This window comes from Atractosteus spatula, chromosome 18 (genome assembly GCF_055471065.1).
Source record: "Atractosteus spatula isolate fAtrSpa1 chromosome 18, fAtrSpa1.hap1, whole genome shotgun sequence".
NCBI lineage: Eukaryota > Metazoa > Chordata > Actinopteri > Semionotiformes > Lepisosteidae > Atractosteus > Atractosteus spatula.
This window is the reverse complement of record NC_142723.1, coordinates 18,209,452-18,230,520: the sequence shown is the minus strand read 5'-3', so window position 1 is coordinate 18,230,520 and position 21,069 is coordinate 18,209,452. Positions and strand designations below refer to the sequence as shown.

Genomic DNA, 21,069 nt, shown 5'->3' with positions numbered 1-21,069 from the left:
TTAAACCGCACCATATTTTCTTGGATCACTGGTGCGCTACAGAAAGAAAATCAGCAAATAAAAGGGGGCTCTACATTTTGCATAACTGCAAATACTCTGAAGTATTCTGTAACTGCATCTTCAGCGCTCCGGGCTATTTCTGGCTTCCTCTAGTTTCCCGCCTGGATGACGTCAGTGCAAAGTTATTTTCATGAATGGAGGGGGCGGTCACGAGGAATCGGTGACGTGAGCGCTTGCGGAAGCAGCGAGTGGAATGTCGATACATTGTTGTTGTTTTGTAGCCGATCGGGAGTTCTGAGACGGCTCGGCCGAGCGCTGGCAGGTCTGTCCCGGTGGAACGAACCCCAGCTCGTCCGCGGACACCGCGAGGCATCCCTGCGCGACCCCGACACAGACGGCCCGCGCTCACAAGGTGAGGGGACGGGAGGGGGGGCGAGATGTTTTGAAATTCCTCTTTAAATCGCTTCTGTTTACATGGTGACGGACTTGCGCTCCGGCGGAGAGCCGCTGAGGGTCCTGGTGCGTCTTCAGCAAAACGGGACCGAATCTTTCAAATCACCCAGCATTTGCTATTGAAAGGATGTGTAAAGTAACGAAATGTGTGTGTATTTCTCAAAGATTGGGAAAACATTTCATACTCTAGTGGTGACTCACCCGTCAGTCTGAACACGTGTTAGCAACAAGGCGAGTTCAGTATTAATTCCTAAAGCTAAATGTTGTAAGTGAGTCTATCTGCTGTTTGAAACAATCTGATATTCTATACTTCATAAATAGCCTACTGCTTGTATTTAGCTCCAGAAGTATTTTTAAATAATAGCTAATAATACGCATGGGAGTTTGCCATCTACTAGAACACTATTCTCACATGCTGCGATTATAATACACACACGCACACAGTGTCGGAGATACTAGTGGTCGCTGCTGTGAAGGTGGTGCGAGACCGATGCCCGTGCGGTCGCGAGAGAAGAGCACGTGCGCCCGCGCGGAGCGGCTGCTGGCACAAAGGGCAGGGCGGCGCGCGCCGTGGGTCCGGACCGCCGTCTGGTTACGGATTCGGCTGGGGGGTCGAGTGCAGGATTTTCGCCCCCGTGAACTATATTTGGGACAAAAGCGAGTGGACGGCGCCTCTACAGGAGAGCATCCGACCCCGGGGCTCGCTGCGCCTTTGGCTTGCTTGTCTTGTTACGCAGGAGCCTACGGTACCCGAAAAAGAACCGCAGCTCGGTGATGAATCTTTTCCCGTTCAGTTCATAATTTGTTCCGATCCCCTAGTCATGTTCCTGACAGCTAGCCTCCCTTCTGAGCCCGGTAACCGATGAAGATGATAATGATGATGCATGTGCTGTAACTTTGAAACGCCCCGATCACAGATCACTCCGACGCACTTAGATGCTGCACGGGCGGAGCTGTCAGACACGTTAAGCTTCACACAGTGTAGAATCGAAGTAGTTTCACCTTGGCAACAGATGATGAGTAAACACGTTTTTATACGAATCCGAATATGAGCATTTTTTGTTGCTTTTATACCACGAATGAAAAGGATTTCAGACCTGTTGCTGGTCGTTTTTAAAGACGTCCCCCACCCCCATACGGAGATGATGGGACGACGCAGACTAAGCGTGTGCGGCGTCTGAATTTGAAAGCCCGACAACTTCAGGTTCAAGCCCAGATCGCGCCATTCCTGGGGGAAACGGCGTTCAGCAAAGTAACCTGTTGGATGAGCCACATATTGGAGCAACTCCAGCCACGCGAAGATTTGATAGCCTTGAGATGGGCGTCGTGTATATGAAATTACAGAGCTTTAAATTCTTTGTAAAACTTCCGACGCCACCTTGCAACTATTTTTTATGTTTATGGTTATATCGTAAAACGAAGCTTTTAATGCCGATCCTACTTTGCCGATAGCGGGGACAAGGCGAATGACACCCAGTGTGACCGCAGACCACAGTACCTGGAGCAGTGTTCAGTGTGAGGAGGGGTACTGTGTCTGCAGGGGTATTGCAGTTTGAAGGGGGTGTACTGGATAATCAAAGCTTCCTCTGAAGCTGAAAACACAAATAAAACAATTAAAATATATTCACCTGCCCTGGAAGTAAAGACATTTAAAAATCAGTCTTTCACATAAGTATTTCAAAGACCATGCCTGTGGCCCTTCTGCTTGTTAATGGGGAATCCCACGCATGTGCTCCCAAGAATAGGCTGTTCTTGCTATGCAGTACAGTACTGAGCTTCTCTATACCAGCGCAAGGGGTTACACCCTGCTGTTTAGGAAAGGTGAGTCATAACTGGTTATTGTGAATCACTTCCACTTTGGCAGATAACAGATCTGACTTTGGTTATTCCTTAAAAAAAAATAAAGACGCCACGTTCTCTAAAAATACATCACCTCATACCCTTACCCTGTTAGTAATTAAAGATAGGTGCCGAGGTTGAGCTCTTTGGTACTGTCGTCAGAAAGATCTAACAAACAAGGAAGGCTCAGGATAGTTAAGATCACAATTATGTTAGAGGGAGCTTTGGAGCCACTCAGTACTGGGCGCACACACCTTTGAAAGGAGGTATTCCAGTTTCTGGTGCATTTCTGGCATGCATTTTGGAATTAATTTTAATTTTACCTTATCCTGCCTACAAGAATATGAATTGGCCCTTTCTGCTGACAAGGCTGTGTTTAGGTGAGCCATCATGGGATTTTGGAGTCCTTCTGATCCTACAAATAGGGAATAAATAAGAATCAGCCACAGACAGCATTTGGTGAATTCAACTTGTTTGGCGAGAGAGATCGGAAAACCCCCACGTAACGTAGTTCAGTCTGGTTTGTTTGTGGATTCTGCTGCTTGTCGCACACACTAACGCAGGATGGTCATCGATGAGCTCCTATGATAACCTGTCTTGATTCCTCTGCCTGGCACTCGCGTAGTGTGCAGTAAAGGGTAGGGCTAGAAAATGAGATATGGCTCTGAGCCTTGTTAATGATCGATTTAGGGGAACTGCTGTCTGTGAGGGTAGTATGATGAAATCGTGAGGGATTATGGAGGAGGAAAATGGAACAGACTGTTCATTTCCAGGCAAATAAGCAACATCTACAAGCCTGACAAAGATGGCCTGAAGGTGGCCAGGTCCTCCTCCTATTCAAGATGGATCAAAAGGAGTCAGGTTGGGACCCTCTGCTCATTTAATTGTGGACTAATGATCCATGCCATTATTCATCAAGAAAAGGGCTAGTGTTATTAAAAAAATATATTTAAATAATTGATTGTATAATCTCTTAATCTGAGAGCTGCCGAAGAGCAGTCTCCACCCAGGGGAGGTTCATGTGTAACATCATGTCTCTGGATCCATTCGAGTCTCAAGCAGCTGACATCCTTTCACTGGAGTTGCGAATGGATAATTTAGTTTTACTCACTAAGCCCATTTGCTGTTCTTTTTTCGTTGTAACTATTTATGTGCTGCTGTACACAACTCGGATTTTCTCAAACAGCATTAATAAGTAAATTAATCACATCATTATGGCTATGTTGTAAGCTGTAAAAAAAAAAAGTACATATAGAATTAATGTTGGCTGTGGCCAGGATTGAAATGTGGTTCGGTAGCATCGGTCTCCGTTTCTTGGATACATTATAAATGACCAGTCAGATATTATCTTTAAAATACCATTTACATACAAAAACATCTGTTCCTAAAAGCAGAGGGCACTCTGATTATTTACCCCTCGTATAATTGGATGGAATTGTATATGAACTGGAATCCAGGCAGGAGGAGTATCTTTCTGTCATAGTCTTGTATCTCTTGGAGTGGGAAGATGGAAGTGGTTTTGACAGAGTGCTGGAAGAAACAAAGCCTTGGATTTTCAGCATCAATGTTGAAATTCAGCAGGCACAAGTCAAAACATCTGTTGGCAAAGTTAATTTCTGTTTAGATGCTCAAATCATGTTATGTTGGAGTGTTTTTGCAGTAACCGATGGAAAAATGACACAGGAGTATTTTCAAGTTTAGGTTGCGTACAATATCTGTGGCTTGAAGTCATCCTTTTAAATGGCCTTTGCAGTCTTTCGTAGTTGTATAGCAAACATTTGGCACATGACCACAGTTTCCCAATGAAAAAAACAACTTTTAAATACATTTATGTAATCTCCATCTATTTTGCTAAAGCACATTGCGTTTTAAGTTACAGTTGTGCATGATTTGCAAATATGCCAGTGCATTTGTCTCGAGAGCTACCCTCAAGCAAACTGCTACTTGAAAGCATCAGTAGAATGTTTTACAGCACTTCTTCTCTGATCTCCATTTCTCTGGCCACTTACATGAGCACCAGTCAGGACATCCTGCTCAGGAATAATGTAGAGTGTTCCATTGGTGTCTCTCAGAGACAATGGTGTTGATTGTGCTTCCCGAGACCGGGCATGCTAGTATTTATGATTTCAAATTACAGCTTGGAACTCTGTCCGTTTCAAAACGGCAAGCAATAAAGCTCCTGTCGAAGGAGACACGTGGGTATTATGTAAACTCTTTTCCTAGGGTAACCGTTTTGAATTTTATTTCAAATCTGGCCCTTGGCCAGGTTTTTTTTCCATGCGGCGAATGTTGAAGTCATCACCTGAGGTATATCGGCTGGGATACCCTCCTGCTGAAAATGCATCGACTTCTAACCACTTCGGAATTCCACAGGAATTCTGTCATGTTGTGTAGTAGTCTAATATTGTGTAGAAAGAACAAGATGTACCTTTTCTATAACTATCTGCCCATGGGTCTGTTGTGTTTACTGTATATTTTCTTAATGTTTCTCCCAAGAAACTGACATTAAACCACAATTTTTCCAATTTCAAGCTCCATTACCCACAGTATTTTAATGCCCCTTAAATAGATCATTCAGGGCCAAACAGACTTTTAGAGATCAGCTTCAGGAAGTATATATACGTATGCAAGTCCCAAGACAAAAGTGTGATTTATGAAGGGATTACACTTTTATACCATCTGAGTTTATACAGGTCATAATGAAACTCCAGTGCGAGGTGAAAGCACTGCTTTGGTTAACAGAGAAACTCATAACAAGCATATGCAGCAGTCTTGTGGTTTGACGGGGATTGAAAAACTCATAGTGATTCGGAAAGGACAGTTGTTAAGCGCTAGATGAAAAAAAGCAACACAAAATATTGAAGACAGAATAGCTGTAATTTTCATAATAACTTCCTACTGGTGTAGCTATTTTCTTCATCCAGTCCATTTAAAACTTCAGTTTTTACAGTTCTGTGATGTCATATTGTAGCTCAAGAAAGCCATTGTAACTACTTCTCAGCATTCACATTTCTAAAACTAAATTTGTCTAATTGTGTACTAGTACATAGATATTTTATTGGGAATTCTGCTGTGGTGTGCAGTCTAGTCTTGTGTAGGAATAACAAGATGATTTCTGTACCCATCTGCCGTGAATCTAATGAGAAATATCTAAGAAAAATCCTAAATTTGTTCTTGTATAAAAAATAACCACCCTGTTGAAATACATAACACAAGCTATCATTAATATATTCACAATTTGTCAATTTGTGCTTACTATGTTTTTTTACAATCTGTCCTTGTGTTCTGCGTGTAAAAATAACATTAGGTTTTGTTGACAGCATCATGTTGCAACATGCCCTACCCAGTATCCTATATTATCTTGTAATGGCTCACAGTGGCGTGTGTAGACAGCTATATTTGCATTGTGAATTTCCCTCCTGAGCCATTGATTTACTGGATTTGAGACCAGTTGCTTTACCACTTGTGGTCAGAGTGTAAAGTAGGATTTGTCAGTGCGATTGGGCAACATGTGGTTAAGAATAAAAGAGCAAGTGGTATTTCTGCAGCGAGCTAGGTGGCCCGTGTGCACTTTCAACACTGCATTCCATGTTTGTCTCATTGTAAAATATGGAATGTTTTCCTCGTGGGTACATCGCATTCCTTTAAATTCCTGCATGTTCACTTGGAAAACAGACCTGCAGTAAGACCGTTTTTTCTGCCTCTCTCCGTCTTGGAGTTCCCGTGGACCATTCCCACAGATTCCTGGACTTTTACTTCCGTCCGGTAATAAAACAACTGGATTTTTCAGGAAATGTCAGCTGCATGGGTGTGATTTCATGCCCCTGCCTTTTGCTCTTACCAGTAAACAGCATGATTCACATCTCAGCTATGCTTTCCCTTTACATAATGCTTCTTTGAATCTGCCAGGTTACAGCAAAGAAAAGCAGTACTCAGTCGAAAATGCCTTTGTACCTCCTGTTAAGGATGTGAAATAAAAAACTGGCTTTAAAAGCAGTTGGCTAACACCCAAAATGAAGTTACTTAGAAGTCTTAATTCACTAAAACACGGGCAATATTTTGAATGTCTGTTGAATGGCTGTTTTTGGGGAGAGAGGGGGTGGTGCTAAACAAGCAACTGATTCGTAACAGATCTTTGAGGTAAGCCCATATATGCATTCCAGATGCACGTAATTCCCTCTGTTCTTGTTTTTTTCAGTAGGTTGTCAGGTTTTATTCCTTTTATAACTTTTACTACGTATCAGTCTGGATACATGTCCTTTCCTATGATCGAAAAAACAATCTGGAATCTGCTTTTACAGTGTTGCTGCAGGCCACTATTTTATTTGATGCTGGAGAAGTTGTTCTGTTGATATTGCCTTTCAAGCAATCATAACTTAAGCTTCCCAGATACGTGCTGGTTTTAAACCCGTGCTATAAAATATCGTGGTGTTCTTTGAGCTAATAATGTTCATTAAAATAGAAAAAACAGTCAGCATTTGAATCACTTGAGTTGTCTTGAGTATCTTAAATCTTCTCTTCCAGCTATAATGGTAACGTTGCTCTTTTAAATGTCCCAAGGAATAGTTAAGAGTTTAACACCTCTGGAATTCGATGTACCACAATATTAAGCATAAGTCTTGTTTAAAAAAAAATGTACATGGAACATGTGTTTCATGCCAGCTTTTTAGTCATGCTGCTAACATTGGTTTGCTCTTTTTGGAAGCACTGCTTTTGGCTTTACTTTTCCTGTATAGCCCACAAAATCTATATATACAAGTTGGTTGTTTTTTTTTAATTTTCCATCGGATTTTTTGTGGATGTAGACATTAGGGTGAAGTGCTAAATATACTAAACTTACAACAAGGCAATTATATTAAACAGAAAGTGACTGGCAGGTTTCCTCTGACCATATTTGTGAGAATTTTCTCTGTCTTTTCCCTAAATTTTGGCTCATGTCCGTTTATTTCGCTTGATTGATTAAAGCGCGATGGACCTTGGTGTGAGTCTTGTGCTATATTAGAGACTGGAAGATAAGGGAAATGATGATGTTTCATCAAAATATACTGAAACATATTATTCACTTTAAAAATGTTATTGTATATCCTTATAGCCTGTTGTAATCTTTATCTGAAGGTTTGTCAAAACTTAGAGTCCAGATGTGGACTTTTATAAGTAACACCAGTTTCTAGCACTTTATACTGCGAGTGAAAGTGCTCTTTGATCGGAGAGTACTTCTTGTTGGAGTTTCCTCATAAAGGTTAGCGGCCCTTGACTCACTGGAATGCTATGGCACATTGTTCGAGTTCAGAGCCATGTGGTCTAAAGTGCAGCGTGTGGGCGGTTTGCACTCTGCTATTCGCAGACTTGCTTGCACATGTTTTTGGACGCAAGAGCCATTGTAACTCGCAGAGCTACTCTGAGGGGTTTGTGCCGCTGTGGTTTTCAAGTGCAGGGGCTCACGCCTGAGTAAATGTTATTGCCTAAAGGGCAGCAGTGTGGGTGTAAGTTGTCCTTATTGTCCCCATTCTTTCTTTCTTTCTTTCACCTTCAGTAATCCGATACGACTTCAAAAACTGAGATAGCACACAGTTTTAAGAATAAATCTGCACTTGTTTTCCCAATTATATTCTCCACATTTTTAAAGGGAAAAGAAAAACTCCCTATCCTGTTATTTCTGTACCTGACAAGTACAACTTGTTGGGGGTAAAAAAAAATGAACAGTATTATTTCCTTTCCTTTAAGCACACCTGGTATTCTGCTTAGCTTCTTGAGAGAATCTATTTGCAGTAAAGTTTTTATAAGTCACTGTTTTTAACGCATCAGGAAAAAAAGCATATTCTGACTCTGGTATTGAAACTGTTGAGGGAACATCTGTAATGTCCTCCAGTTGCTAGTTTTAGTAAGTTTCAAGTGGATGCCATTAGAAAACATACATGCAATGAAACAAATCTAATCGTTTGGTACCTATGGAAAAACAGAGTAAAATGAGTCTTATGACCTCTAAGTTGGGCCTTGAAATGCTTATTTTTCCAAAGCCCACTGCATAGTACAAGGGCTTCAGCATCCTGACTCAGTGCCACATGATAACACCGTGACACAGTCATCACGACTCATGACTCGCAGGCGCTCTCCCCCCCCAATCATTTATCTTCCCGTATTGAAACTGAGCTGAGTTTAATTGGGTCTTTAAAGAAATATTTCTTTTGAACCTCTGAGTTCTCTACTTTAATCAACGCCAGGCAAGGCTCCTTGATTGAACTGATTGATTATCGAATGCCAGCGATGAAACTTGTTTCCTAACATTGTGACAGTATTTCCATGTCCTTCAAAGAGAGGGTCTGTGCTTGATTTGACTCAAGTGCTCACAGTTCAGTACTTTAGTAAACTAAATTTTTTTTTAGAGTTTCATAAAATTTGCATGTTGGCATTTTGGACTTATTTCCAATATTGGCTCGTAACAAATTTGCCCTCAGTGGGGAAAAAAAACCCTCATACTTCTGTATGTAAGCTTTTACAGAGGATGTGCGTCTATGACCCACAGATATTTATCAAACACCTTCTGTGGTTTGCTTATGCTCACTTGAATATTTTTTTTTCCGCCAAATACCACTGAAAGCTGGTCGGCCAGGAAAAGAAAATGTGACTGAACACTAACAAATACTTATGTCAAGTATTTCTCAAGGTTCTAATCCAAAAAGGTGTTCTTTTCTAACCGAGTCTCCTTACCTGAAAATGTAACCTTTTATCTGTCAGTGGTGGTCTTGCACGTTTCGCAAAAGGTGTAAAATAATTTTAAGCGGTCCTTTAAGACGTTGGGAAAACGCCTAGATTTCAGAATTCATCTCTAACAGTCCCAGTGCTGAACGAGTTATTTCCCTGTATCGCCTGGACAGGAATGCAGGGTCTTCTCATGACGCAGCCCATTTTTGTGAAGCAGATCGAGCCAAGTCGCTGTCGAGGTTTTTTTTTCTTCCTGTCTGCGTCTGCGTTGCAATGATTTCACTGGCTGACCATCCAGATCTTAACTTCAGTATTCCAACCCTTTCCATCGAAAAGCAAAAATACTCTAGTGTAAAAGACAGATTTATATTAGGAACCAAAATTCCAGTTTTTTGTTAGATATTTATGTATCCGCCGAAAAGCTGTACTTTACTGTATTAATATTGTTCCTAAGAAGCGTGACTAAATTTCCACTACATAATTATTACACACATTTTGTTTGAAGTCTGGTCAAGTTTAACTATTCTGGCAGCAACATTGGTAGGAATACAAGTTCAAAACAAACTACTAGTACAATGCACAAAATGTAGAACAGATGGGTGCTCTCAATCCTGAAATTAGACCTTGGTTTCACATGAATGTGTACATAAACACCACATTCTTTTGGCTTTGTCTATGGTACACTGAATAACCAGTTCGTCTGAAAGATAACCCAGTCCATTGTACCCAAAATCAAGCAAGATCCAGTCAAGAAATTCTGGACCTTTTACCAAACCCCTTTGCCTTTTGATCTACAATGATATATTAGTTTTCCAATGTCTAATGAATTTTGCTCCAGTTGACAGATGTGTTAGATGTTTTTCTTAGCTGAAAATGTCTTTGAATCTTTTGTCTACAGTTTGTATACAGCACATCCATATCTTCACCTTACACACAGATGAGATCTTCGAGACTGTTGCCTTAAATAAGTTAAAGATATTGCTGTTTTTAAGTGGTGCTGTACATATTAGTCTTAAATTAAGTAGTTTGAGTGTAATCAATAAGAATCCAAGATTTTTCCCAGTTAGTGAATTTTGTACGCTTTTGTGCACCATCCATGCTAATAAACCGTAGCATGTTCATCCAAACAGCACTTTCAAAACGTTCACAATGCTATCCAAGGACTGCACATAAAGCAATCCCTGACCTATCCTACAATCTGTTGGCTTTTTCCACACAAACTGTCCGTCTCTCAGAACTGACTGCAGCATCGCTGGATCAAATATAACTACAAGAGTTAAATAAGGAAATCTAAAGCGGTCCAGGAAAGTCCAGCGTAATGGGATCCAGCCTGCAGGGCACAAACCTCAGTCCTGATAAAGAACATTCTCTCACAGAATAAACAACTTCAAAACTACTTTCCATTAACACTTTACCATCCAGCATTTTCTCCAAAACTGGCACTTGAAATCAGAGCACAGTATGTTTGTTTGAGATTCGAATTCTGAAGTTAGGATTTAAAAGCATCAAAAGTCAAAAGTGATTTGCTTTTTTTACCCATTGTCTACCTTAACTATCAATTATTGTGAACCAAATTGGTTCCACTTGATTCATTAGAGTACACCTGCATACTGTCACTTTATAGGACAATCACCTGGGTGAAGGGTGATGGTGAACTTCTTGAGCCAACAATAGAAATAGGCTCCAGGCCACCATGACCCTGAATTGGATAAGTGGTTGTTTCACCTAATGCGATATGTACAGGTATCCCAGAGCACCTTTTTTTTGCACAAATAAAAACATGGTATATCTCAAAACAAATCAAGTGAACATGAACTCCATAAAGTATGTGTAAAAAGAAATGTTTCATGACAATGTCTGAGTGCAACTGGTGCTTGGATGCCAGCAGTAAATTTGTACTCTTAGATCTCAATGGACAATCTGCTGCATAGGCACTAAGTAGCTCTTGAAGGTGACCCTTGAAGAGCTTTATACGTTACAGTTGTTACCTTGCAATCTCCTCAAACACTCGTTGGCAATCAATGCAAAGACCTCATCAAATGGCTGGATCCTGTACATACGTATACTGAAAGCTTTAAAGAAACCTCTCACTGTGCATTTGTTTTTAAAAGCATGAAGTACACAGATTTTACAGATAAGTATTTTTTGTGCTATTTTCATTGTTTATTCACAGCTCGAATGACTTCACCCTAGTGAAGTCATTAGCGAGAGAATTGGCAAGCCTGGTGAAAAAGAAATGAACCAACATGCACTCTTATCAAGAGAACACATTCATGCCATCGGTATGTTGGACGCCACACTACTTCACCTCGGGGGGACTCTCTAGCAGCGAGTCGAGTGTAGACCACCCTGATGGATTTCAGGGAGTGTGGCAGGACTGCAGAATCACACAAATTGTTGTTCAACAGGCCAGATGTGCGATAGCCTGGATAAGAGTGTCTGACTGCTTCAGAACTCTAGAAGTAGCGATTGCTGGCAACCCGTCTGCCACAGTGCTACATTCATGGGACTTCTGTCCTGCCTGTGAGTTGCTGACGTGACAATAGTCCAGCAGGAAAAAGCATGTCCTCATGCTTCTCGTACAACAATGACTCCCTCATGAGGTAGGAATGTAAAAGATGTCCTGTAACATTCATTGTAGATGCTCTGTTGTTCAACCTAATGAATTTCCCTCGTGTTATGCCTGTTCAAAAGAATGTCAGTGAACCTGCAACAAAACAATTTTTCCTCATAGTAACTTTGTGACAGGTGCAAGTGATATGTATGTATACGTACTGTGACATTTTCAGGAATTGTCAGGTCACAACTGACCAGGATCTCAACATTGTACTCCCCGACAAAAGCCTGTAAAGTACTTCATCCTCAAGTCTTTTACCAAAAAACAGTCTCAAAGACACAACCAAGCTCCCTCTTTTAGGAAGAATACAAGCAAATGGAACCAAAACACCAAACACCAATATTACTCACTTTGTCCTTTTTAGAGTCCAAAGTAAGCCATCACCAAAACCAGACTAGCTTTCAAGTCCTTCTCAAACAAAAGACCCTCACTTTTTTGCCACACCCTTTTAAAGCCAGGAAGAAGGCAACTAATCCCTCACAGCTGAGATGGTTTAGACAGGAAATGAGCAGTCCATTTCCCCCAAAGCATCTTGGGACGTGTAGTTTCTTCATGTCCTCTGCACAGAGGAAACTAGAAATTTCTTAGGGATAGCCATGGTACACTCCCCTGACCCTGACCCACATTTTGTCACTATACTGAGCATCAAACTAAACTATTGTCCATTTGATTTAAAGGTTACTCTTAAAACCTATTAGATCGTAGCTCTTCATCATACCAGGGATAGCCTGATACATATTTATAAATAAACGAATATGAATTCAATTATCCAGACTGTTTAGTGTTTGCAAGTGTTAATGTTTTATCAGTTCTTTGTTGTCAGTACTCTTGGTAAGACAGCTGACTGGTAAATTATAAGTGTCCTTATTGGTAACAGTGTTAATTAGGAATTGATCACTTTAATATATGTCAGTGAAAACAGATTTACCAGAAATGTTGTATACCAATGTACAACAGATGTATATTTTGATATGCCTTGAGCAGTTTATAAGTCTGTCATTTACGCTTTCATCAGCATGACAGAATAAACATCTTGTACTTTTTTTTCTTATGTAGTCTGTGTTGTTGATGTTTTCCGATCAGTCTGCCTGCTGGTGATTTGCCCTTTTGGATCATTCCTCAAGTCTTTACTGCTGCAGACTTGTAATTTATACCATGTGTGCAACTGTGTTATGAATGAGGCTTGTTTACTGTTAGGCTGGCCATGTGACTTGATACTCCCACACCCATTTGCTGTTACTAGGGGATTCTGAGTATTTCTATGGCAACGGTCTCTGTAAAAGGCTGAATGCATTCTTGGATTCTCAGTGGTGAATGGGCCCTAAAGCAAAAGGTGGGGATAGTTTAGCATTTTAAAGATACCAGCTGTGTTCACAGCAAGTAGGGTGGAACAGAGAAGTGGAGGAACTGTTGCCGTAGCTCTGTTTAGGTGATATATTGTACAGTAAAGGTCAGAATGAGAGAACATCAAACAGAAAAACATGTCCCAGTGTCTGACCTCATGTTCTGCTAACAGATTTCTTCTTGGGAACAGTCTGGTGAAACACATTATTCAGTGCACGGTAGTTAAAGAGCAAAATTGCTGTGTATATAATTTACTGTGTGTTACTGACCTCTGCTGGCACTGTCTATGGTACACATTTTAAAGTTAATTTCATTTCCTATTTGAAAGAAAGAACACTGACAGCTCATGTTTAATTTTGCACTGACCTAACTCATCTTTCCTGTTGTCTAATTATATGTATTATTATATACATAAACAGTGACTGTTATTTTGAACATAAAGGCTACATTTTTACAGTGTCGATTTTTTTTTAAAAGACTAGTTCCTTTCAAAATAGTTCACATATTCAAAAGCTAAAGTGTGTTTGGCATTCATGGTCATGAAATGTGATTACAGCGTATCGGTGACATTATATTATTATTTGACATTGAAATTCTCCTGTTTCTTTTTTCAGTAGCATTTCGGTGGGATCCAGTTGAAGTCGTACAGGGTATGACGACTAATTTCAAAGCGAGCAAAGCTTTAAAGGTGAGCTTGTTTTTGTGCTTGTCTACTGTGACATTATGATGATGAATAATTAGGATATGTGGTCACTGCTGGTTATGGTATAACCCTGGCATGAACTAGCAGCTTTTGGATCATATGGCCTGCTCTCTGGACTCAACATGTTACTTGTTGAGCCACTTTGCAGCCTTAGAATTTTAACACAATGATTAATTTTCAGTTTTGCATGCTTGATTATATCCCATGTCTCTTTTGTTTAACACTTTTCTGGGATGTGCAGTAGTTCTGAAGGAAGTGGAGCGGTCGTGTAGCCCTGGCATCAGGCCCACCCTGCTTTGCGGTGTTACAGTGCATTATTCTGGCACCAGAACAAAGGTGGCACCAATCTTTTTACTGCAGATTTCTCAGCGGTAAGGTGCCTTAATTTAGTTCTTGAGAAAGTCTTCAAAATTAGAACCCGAGAACCCTGTGTTGCACAAAAGCTATTACACGATACAAGACGGGGGAAAAAAACAGACGTGTTTGTGTCAACATACATTGTATCCTTCGAGCTGCTCTGTGACTTTTAAAGAAGACTGTTGCTAACATTTTCGTGTTACCCACTGTGTTATGCCGCTCTGTTTAGCACAGCACGGTGGCAGTGGTTTTGCGAACGTTTTCTCGCCCGCCTTTTTACGATTCGCAGAACATAAGTCTGGGCCCTGTCACTGCGCGTGACGGAGCAGCTCCAGATGAATGAGGCTCGTGTCCGTGTTCAGTGAGCGGACGAACGCGTACCCCTGGCCCACCTGGCTCTCTCGCCCCCACAGGTAAAGAAGGAGGCGGGTGAGAATGCCCCGACGCTCAGCGACGACGACCTGGTCTCGATGTCGGTGCGCGAGCTCAACCAGCACCTGCGCGGCCTGACCAAGGAGGACGTCGTCCGGCTGAAGCAGCGGCGGCGCACCCTGAAGAACCGGGGCTACGCCGCCAGCTGCCGAATCAAGCGGGTGACCCAGAAGGAGGAGCTGGAGCGCCAGAAGTCGGAGCTGCAGCAGGAGGTGGACAAGCTGGCGCGGGAGAACGCCAGCATGAAGCTGGAGCTGGACGCCCTGCGCTCCAAGTACGAGGCGCTGCAGAACTTCGCCCGGACCGTCACCCGAGGGCCTCTGTCCCCCGCCAAGGTGGCCACCACCAGCGTCATCACCATCGTGAAGTCGAGCAACCACAGTGCAAACTCGGCCCCCTTCTCCGCCCCCTCCTAGTGCCGGCAGGGGGGGGCCAGCCCACGAGCTGTGTCACTGTGTGCCGCTCTGTCCTCAGATCTCCAGGCTCTCACAGAAACCCCCATGTGCCTCAGCCCTCGATGGAGACCTAGCAAAGCACTTACGGAAAATTAAAAATTAAAAATTAAACCGGCAAAAAGACTGGTCGAACAAACTCCACTTCTTTTGGCATCTTCACTCTTGCAAGCTGAAAACGCAGCTATTGTTTGGAGACCCGGGGTGGGGTTCTTTGTGAGATTACAGTAGGCAAAAATGCCAATAAATGAGGCCCTGTCCTGACAATAGAAAAATTGTATCTGATGAAACCGGGAAACATGTTATTCAAAGACTGTAAGAACAGCAGTCGTATAATTTATCCTAACAGCCATGAAATTGCAAAGTGTAATTTATACTGAGACTCATTAAAAACACAACAAATGCTCATTTGTTGCATTTTTAATGCCCCTCGGTATATTAAAGTTGGATAGCCTGAGGTCTACAGAGCTTTGTGTCACCCAAGTAAAGTTGAGGAAAAAAAGCTGGGCTTCATTAAAGCTTTATTATCTGATGCCTGGTTGCTGCTGGATGATTAAAATGATAAGTTATTATTCTTTGAAAGGCTCTCACTGTCTTACTGTAAAATGCCATAGTAGAAATTAAAAATTAGCACTTGTGTAGAACTTATTTTTTAATATAGCTTGTAGATAAAAACCGATACCAAGAGGATGCCTTTCGCAACTCATGAGTTTAACTAGACCTATTCAGGATCTGAGTTTCTAATCAGAATTAATGTCTAGATGATGATGATTATAATTCAATATAATGTATTTTTATATGTTCAGATCATTTTTACAGATAATGATGGGCTATGGAATGCTTCGTTTGCTGTACTTTATCTTAAGCACATGGTTTTGTATGATCCTGATTGTTTTCCTGAAGCCTTTTTGCTATCGATACCATATTTAATGGTAGGTAATCCATATTGGATATGAGATAAAGGGAGATGCCTTGACAAAAAATGCAATGTGATTATTTCCTGTATATTACAGATTTTAAATACTTCCTTTCAAGTTTCAACAGGAAAAAAAAATCCTAAATGCAGTTTTCTCCCTAAGTGTGAAAAATTCTGTCCTCCATTCCTACTGCTTTGTTACCTTGAAGTGACGCTGCCGGCGTCGGTACACTTCATACGATGCATTTTGTATGGTCATACTTTCATATTTTGACACGAACATTAGGGTAAGGAAGATCCTTAAGGGTGAACTCCAGTGCGCAGGAATTTAAACGGGAAATGGTCTCTGTGAATAACAAAATATTCTTTTCAAATATTCATGACAATTACATGCCCTCTGTCTGCGTGGTCCATTTAGACAACTGAGCATTGCAGGAGCAAACACAGCTTAGTTTTGCCACTAGTCCAGGTTCCCATGATACTAGTGTGTCAGCTGGTTTTGCATCCAGCGGAGCTCTTCATTACTTAATTGAACTTATAATTTGATGACTTAGAACGATATATTTTGCTTTAAGCTCCTAGTCTGCAAATGACTTCGAGTGCTGCTTACTGTAGCTGAAAATGATGCAGAACGTCTATTTAAGAAATGTTCTGACTCAGTCCGTTTCAGTCTTAATGAATTTATATTTAATATAGGGGTTTAATGAAGTAACAGGGGCAGCGTGGTGGTGCAGTGTCTAGCATGGCGGCCTTGCAGCACTGGGGCCCTGGGTTCAGTTCCTGAGGTGCTGTCTGTGTGGAGTCTGCATGTTCTCCCTCTGTTTGTGGGGGTTTCCTCTCGCAGTCCGAAGGCATACTGGCTGGTAAACTGGCCCCTTTAGTAGACATTTGAAATAGTCCACAAAACCTATGCATTCAAAAGCAATTTTGCATAATCCAAAAATCTGCCACCATCTGAGAACCTGGGTCATGTACAGGCGCCACCTCTGCGGATTAACTGCAGGGCGCAGGAATGAGAACTGGAGTTGGCCCGATGAGGAGTTCTTTCTTACCCAGTGGACACGACTTTCCCCATCACAAGACCCTTCTCTGCTTTAGTGTGGGGAGACTTTGCTGCTGTATGGCCAATTGTGTAACTAAGTAAGGTCATTGCTGTGCTCTTGTTATTATTTTACATTCTCATATTCATTTTTGTATTTAGTTTATAGTTATGTTTAACGTGCTCCGGGGCATGAATAGCGTGGGAGTGGTCAGATCTTGATGTTAGCTCCACAAGTAATTACAGAGATTCTTGTTTAACAGTTTTTTTTAAGGCTAGTTATTTGTCATGTGTTTCTTGGTGGGAATCACTGCTGTGTACTATGTGAGCCCATTCTGCTGAAGGTGTTCATCACAAATAAAGCACCAGTGTAGTTTTCACTCAGACATGTAAATATACTATACTCCCAGAAGCTGATGACACTTTTGCTTAATCAATTAAGTGATTAGGTCCTAAAGGTTGATGGAAATTTCCAAATGGTAGTGTGTGTACAGACTTACAGAAGCATCAGCATTCTGTAATTTAAATGAGTTAAACTTAAACTTCTAAACAAATACCGGCTAATACACTGAAAAAAGGTATTACTGGCAAATTAGGTTAATATATAGTATTTATTATTACACTTAGAAGTTAGTGGATAACTGTTTTCAGATAAAATATACCAATACTTCAATACAAATTTATTTTTTTAATGACAACACTTTGAAGAAATACTTTTAAATCCTTTTTTATATTCCTTTTTATAGTTAGTGCTAAGGATTATGGCTGTATTATACTGTAAGGCTGGGAAAAAAGGGACATGTATTTTGGAGTAAAATGATTTGCGTCTGTAGAGTGTAATCACTTTAAAAAATCTTAACGTCAATTAGTAATGTGTGGTGTAATTTTTCTAGCATCAGAAATGAAATGGCAGCTCAGCACACCGATGGCAGTATATAAAGAAGTAATCTGGTGCAAATAATTCTGCGCTTTTTTGGCTTCTTAAAAAATAGGTTAAAGGGATTTGTTATAGTTATTTGAGGACAGTCGGGCATTTACAATCTCTTTTTTTAAAACCTAGGACTTTCGTAAAAGCCGTTCCCACTCGCTTGTTTTGTAGAGAATTAAACCCACAGTGACCCTAAGAGAAGATTTGTTTTGTATGAACACGCAAAGTGTAACATTGTAACTTATTAATATTGACAAATGATTACATGTTATCATTCGACGAAGCAGGTGTATTTGTACCTCTTATGGTCTCCTGATTGTTTTTTCATATTGTAAAATTCATGGTAGGACATTTTATATTTTGTTAGAATTCTCTAAATGGCATGGCTGTGTGCCACAATTGCATACTGTACATAATTCTACATGTTTAGCCGGCTCTTAACCTCAGCAAACAAAAACAAATCTTGTAATTAAGTATCCCTTTTTCTAGACATTACTGACACCAAGTGGTAATATTAAATAGTTTCTTTTACTGCTTGAAAAATTCAAAACTCAACATTGAAATCACCGGGTGCGTACTACATTTTGACTAAGACCAAGTTAGTGAATAGATTCAGATAAGATGGCGACAGAACTTAACATGACGTTAAAAAAAGAAAAGAAGCTATCGTGCCATAGAAAGCCACCTTTTCTGCTAAGTTTTAGGTTGCGATGTTCAGTGATGAGAACTGTAGTCTTGTAGTGGATAATTTCAGCTGTACAAATGTGCACTAGTTGTAATGATGTTCCAGAACAGTTTTAAAACGCAAAGCTTGAGGGCACATGCACTCTTTTAATTGACAGTGGTATCATTTTGAAAGGTTACATGGACAAAAAGTACCCTCAGCCCATTACCAGATATATTGTTCTGTGTATATTAATCATGGGGACTTGAGGTAGTGTACTTGTACAGTTTTTTTGCATTTGCATCCAGTAATATAATGCAGAGTGCCACACGCACCACAATTCACTGGCGTGTTAATCTCAAAAAGAGCGTGCACAACTGAGAAATAACCCAGAATGGACCTTTGAGTTGTTTGAGTCCACGGAGAAAAAGACGGAACTGGAAACGGAATGGCAGAAAACAGTGGAAAAGGTAGAAATAGAATAGGACATTTCTACTCTGTTGCATACAGTATCTATGTTTTAAGTATGTGTGTATGTAGGCAATGTTTCCTTTGTGTGGTGCTACCTAGACTTGTTTCATTTGTTATGGAATAAGCAAAAAGAAAGTTATTTGGTTGAATGTGTATCTGTCAAAATTGGTACTGTTAAAGAAAATATCATTTGTTACATACCATAAAAATCACATTTTAAAATTCTTGGTCCTGAATTTGACCATTTGGGCTGATGCGAGTTACTCAGTTTCTTATATTAAGGTATAACCAGCTCTCAAGTATTTTTTATATACTCACTTTACACAGTAATGTTCTAAAAAACTCAACTGGGAGTAATTCTTCACAAATATTTACAAAAACTTTACTTCTGAACTCTAAGAGCTATGAAGTATAGGACCTAATTCTCTTGGATAATATTACGGAAAAAAATCTCACATTGGGTGAAAACACTATAATTGAAATATTTCCTGCAAATTATGTTGCAAGGGGTTGTATTTGAGGTGTATATACATATGTATATCTGATTAATTGTTCATATTAAAAGATGCAAAAACCATGTCTTTGTAAGCTTGATAAAAGTCTGCAATTATCTTTCACAAATTATGCTTCCTCTCCTGGCAAGTTATTTTCCTCCTGCAGGAGAATTTTAACCTAACTTCAGTGTCACTGCTTCTGAAATGAATAAACAGTCTGAATCCAGACTAATTCTCAACCCAAACATGTTACACTATTTTCCAAACGTTTATACATTTTAAGTAAAAAAAAAAGTTGAGCAATTGAGCCCTATTTTTACCGTGTATAAATACTAGACATCTGAAGAGTAATGAGTTCAAGACAGAAGATAATAGGAAAGTGATTTTTATCACTAAATTTTTCAAAGATATATTTCGAAGATCAATATACAGGTCTGAAAAATTACAAATGTCACATAAAAAATTCCAGAGATTTTAGCTGTCCAAATGCCAATTCCAGACAGTAGTGGACTCTAACAGCATTATGAGCGGTAATAACATTTAAGAGGTTAATGACATTGAACACTTGCAGAATACAAGACAAAACATTGTAATCAGATTTTTTTTTTACTTCAGTTACTCTGTTTATATGTATTTTATTTGTACTTCAGTATTTATTGTTCCTGTTCTGTTTTATTTTTTTAATATAAATTATTGGATTTTATTTACATTAATTTTGGATAGTAATGACTGTACCCTCATGTACATATAGAACGTTTTCTCTTTTTCAAGATCTGACCGAAAATAAGGAAGTAATTTATTGCTGTATATAAGAGTCTGCTGTGCCCGTTTTGTACTTTCCAATAAAGCATTTTTGTCATGGGGAAAAAAGGCTGAAATAGTTACAAACTGTTTTCTTTGTATATCACTTTGAATATCATAAAACAGAAGTAAAGACCCAGCAATAGAACTGGGCTTCCCACTTTCTGATTATTCAGGGCATTTCTGAGCAGGAATACAAACCTTGGAGTCAAGAAAACCTTCTCAAAGAAGCAAAAGGAATGGCTGGTTCATGTAACCATACAAGCAGTGATGTACACTACATTTTAAAAATATATTTTCCTTGGTTCCCAAAGGAAAGGAATAATAGTTTAAGTTGGACTGACTTGCTGAATGGATCAATAAAATCTTGTAAAAAGTGTACCCCTCAGATACTTTCCCAATAAAACATTACCAAGTTAACTAATTGATCAATCAACTGAGTGCTTAAACAAACACTGTTCCTATGAAGAAAGAAATCAGACCGTTTAAGTTTCACTGCATACACTGCATGCTTACCGGGATAAAACGCTAAAAGAAAACACTTTTACAAAAAGCTGTAATGATTATTTTTTGCAGCAAAATGACCCAGATCAACCCTTCCCTGAAAAATATTACAAAACCTTTCTATGGATAATGGTTTTATTTCAAATGTATACAGCAGTACTGTAGCTTTATTACTAAACAGTCAGAGAAGTTGTGAAATACAAAGTACTGTATAATTGTATTTGAGCAGAATCATTCCCTGGCCACAGGCTGAAGTAGGACAGATGCACAACACATTTAAAGAAAAACAAGTATGCCAAAAAAATATTTTTTTGTAATGCAGAAAAATTGCAGGAATCTCTATTTTCGTAGCT

General features: G+C 39.9%; 1 protein-coding gene across 2 annotated transcripts; it reads left to right on the top strand.

The window, feature by feature from the left end:
* Positions 1 to 246: 246 nt before the first annotated feature.
* On the top strand, positions 247 to 15,008 carry mafk (MAF bZIP transcription factor K). Of its 2 annotated transcripts, none has more exons than XM_088937012.1 (3): positions 247 to 412; positions 13,573 to 13,643; positions 14,429 to 15,008. In XM_088937012.1, the coding sequence occupies exons 2-3, from the start codon at positions 13,608 to 13,610 to the stop codon at positions 14,861 to 14,863; spliced, it is 471 nt and encodes a 156-aa protein (XP_088793138.1). In that variant the 5' UTR covers positions 247 to 412; positions 13,573 to 13,607; the 3' UTR covers positions 14,864 to 15,008. The 2 variants fall into 2 exon arrangements, with proteins under 2 accessions (XP_088793138.1, XP_088793139.1); XM_088937013.1 differs by having other exon boundaries at positions 279 to 412; positions 13,570 to 13,643.
* Positions 15,009 to 21,069: the final 6,061 nt, after the last annotated feature.

Coding starts and splice junctions, on each gene's coding strand:
- mafk (XM_088937012.1), top strand. CDS start 13,608: ATGACGACTAATTTCAAAGCGAGCAAAGCTTTAAAG. Junction 13,644..14,428: donor AAGCGAGCAAAGCTTTAAAG/GTGAGCTTGTTT, acceptor TCGCCCCCACAG/GTAAAGAAGGAGGCGGGTGA.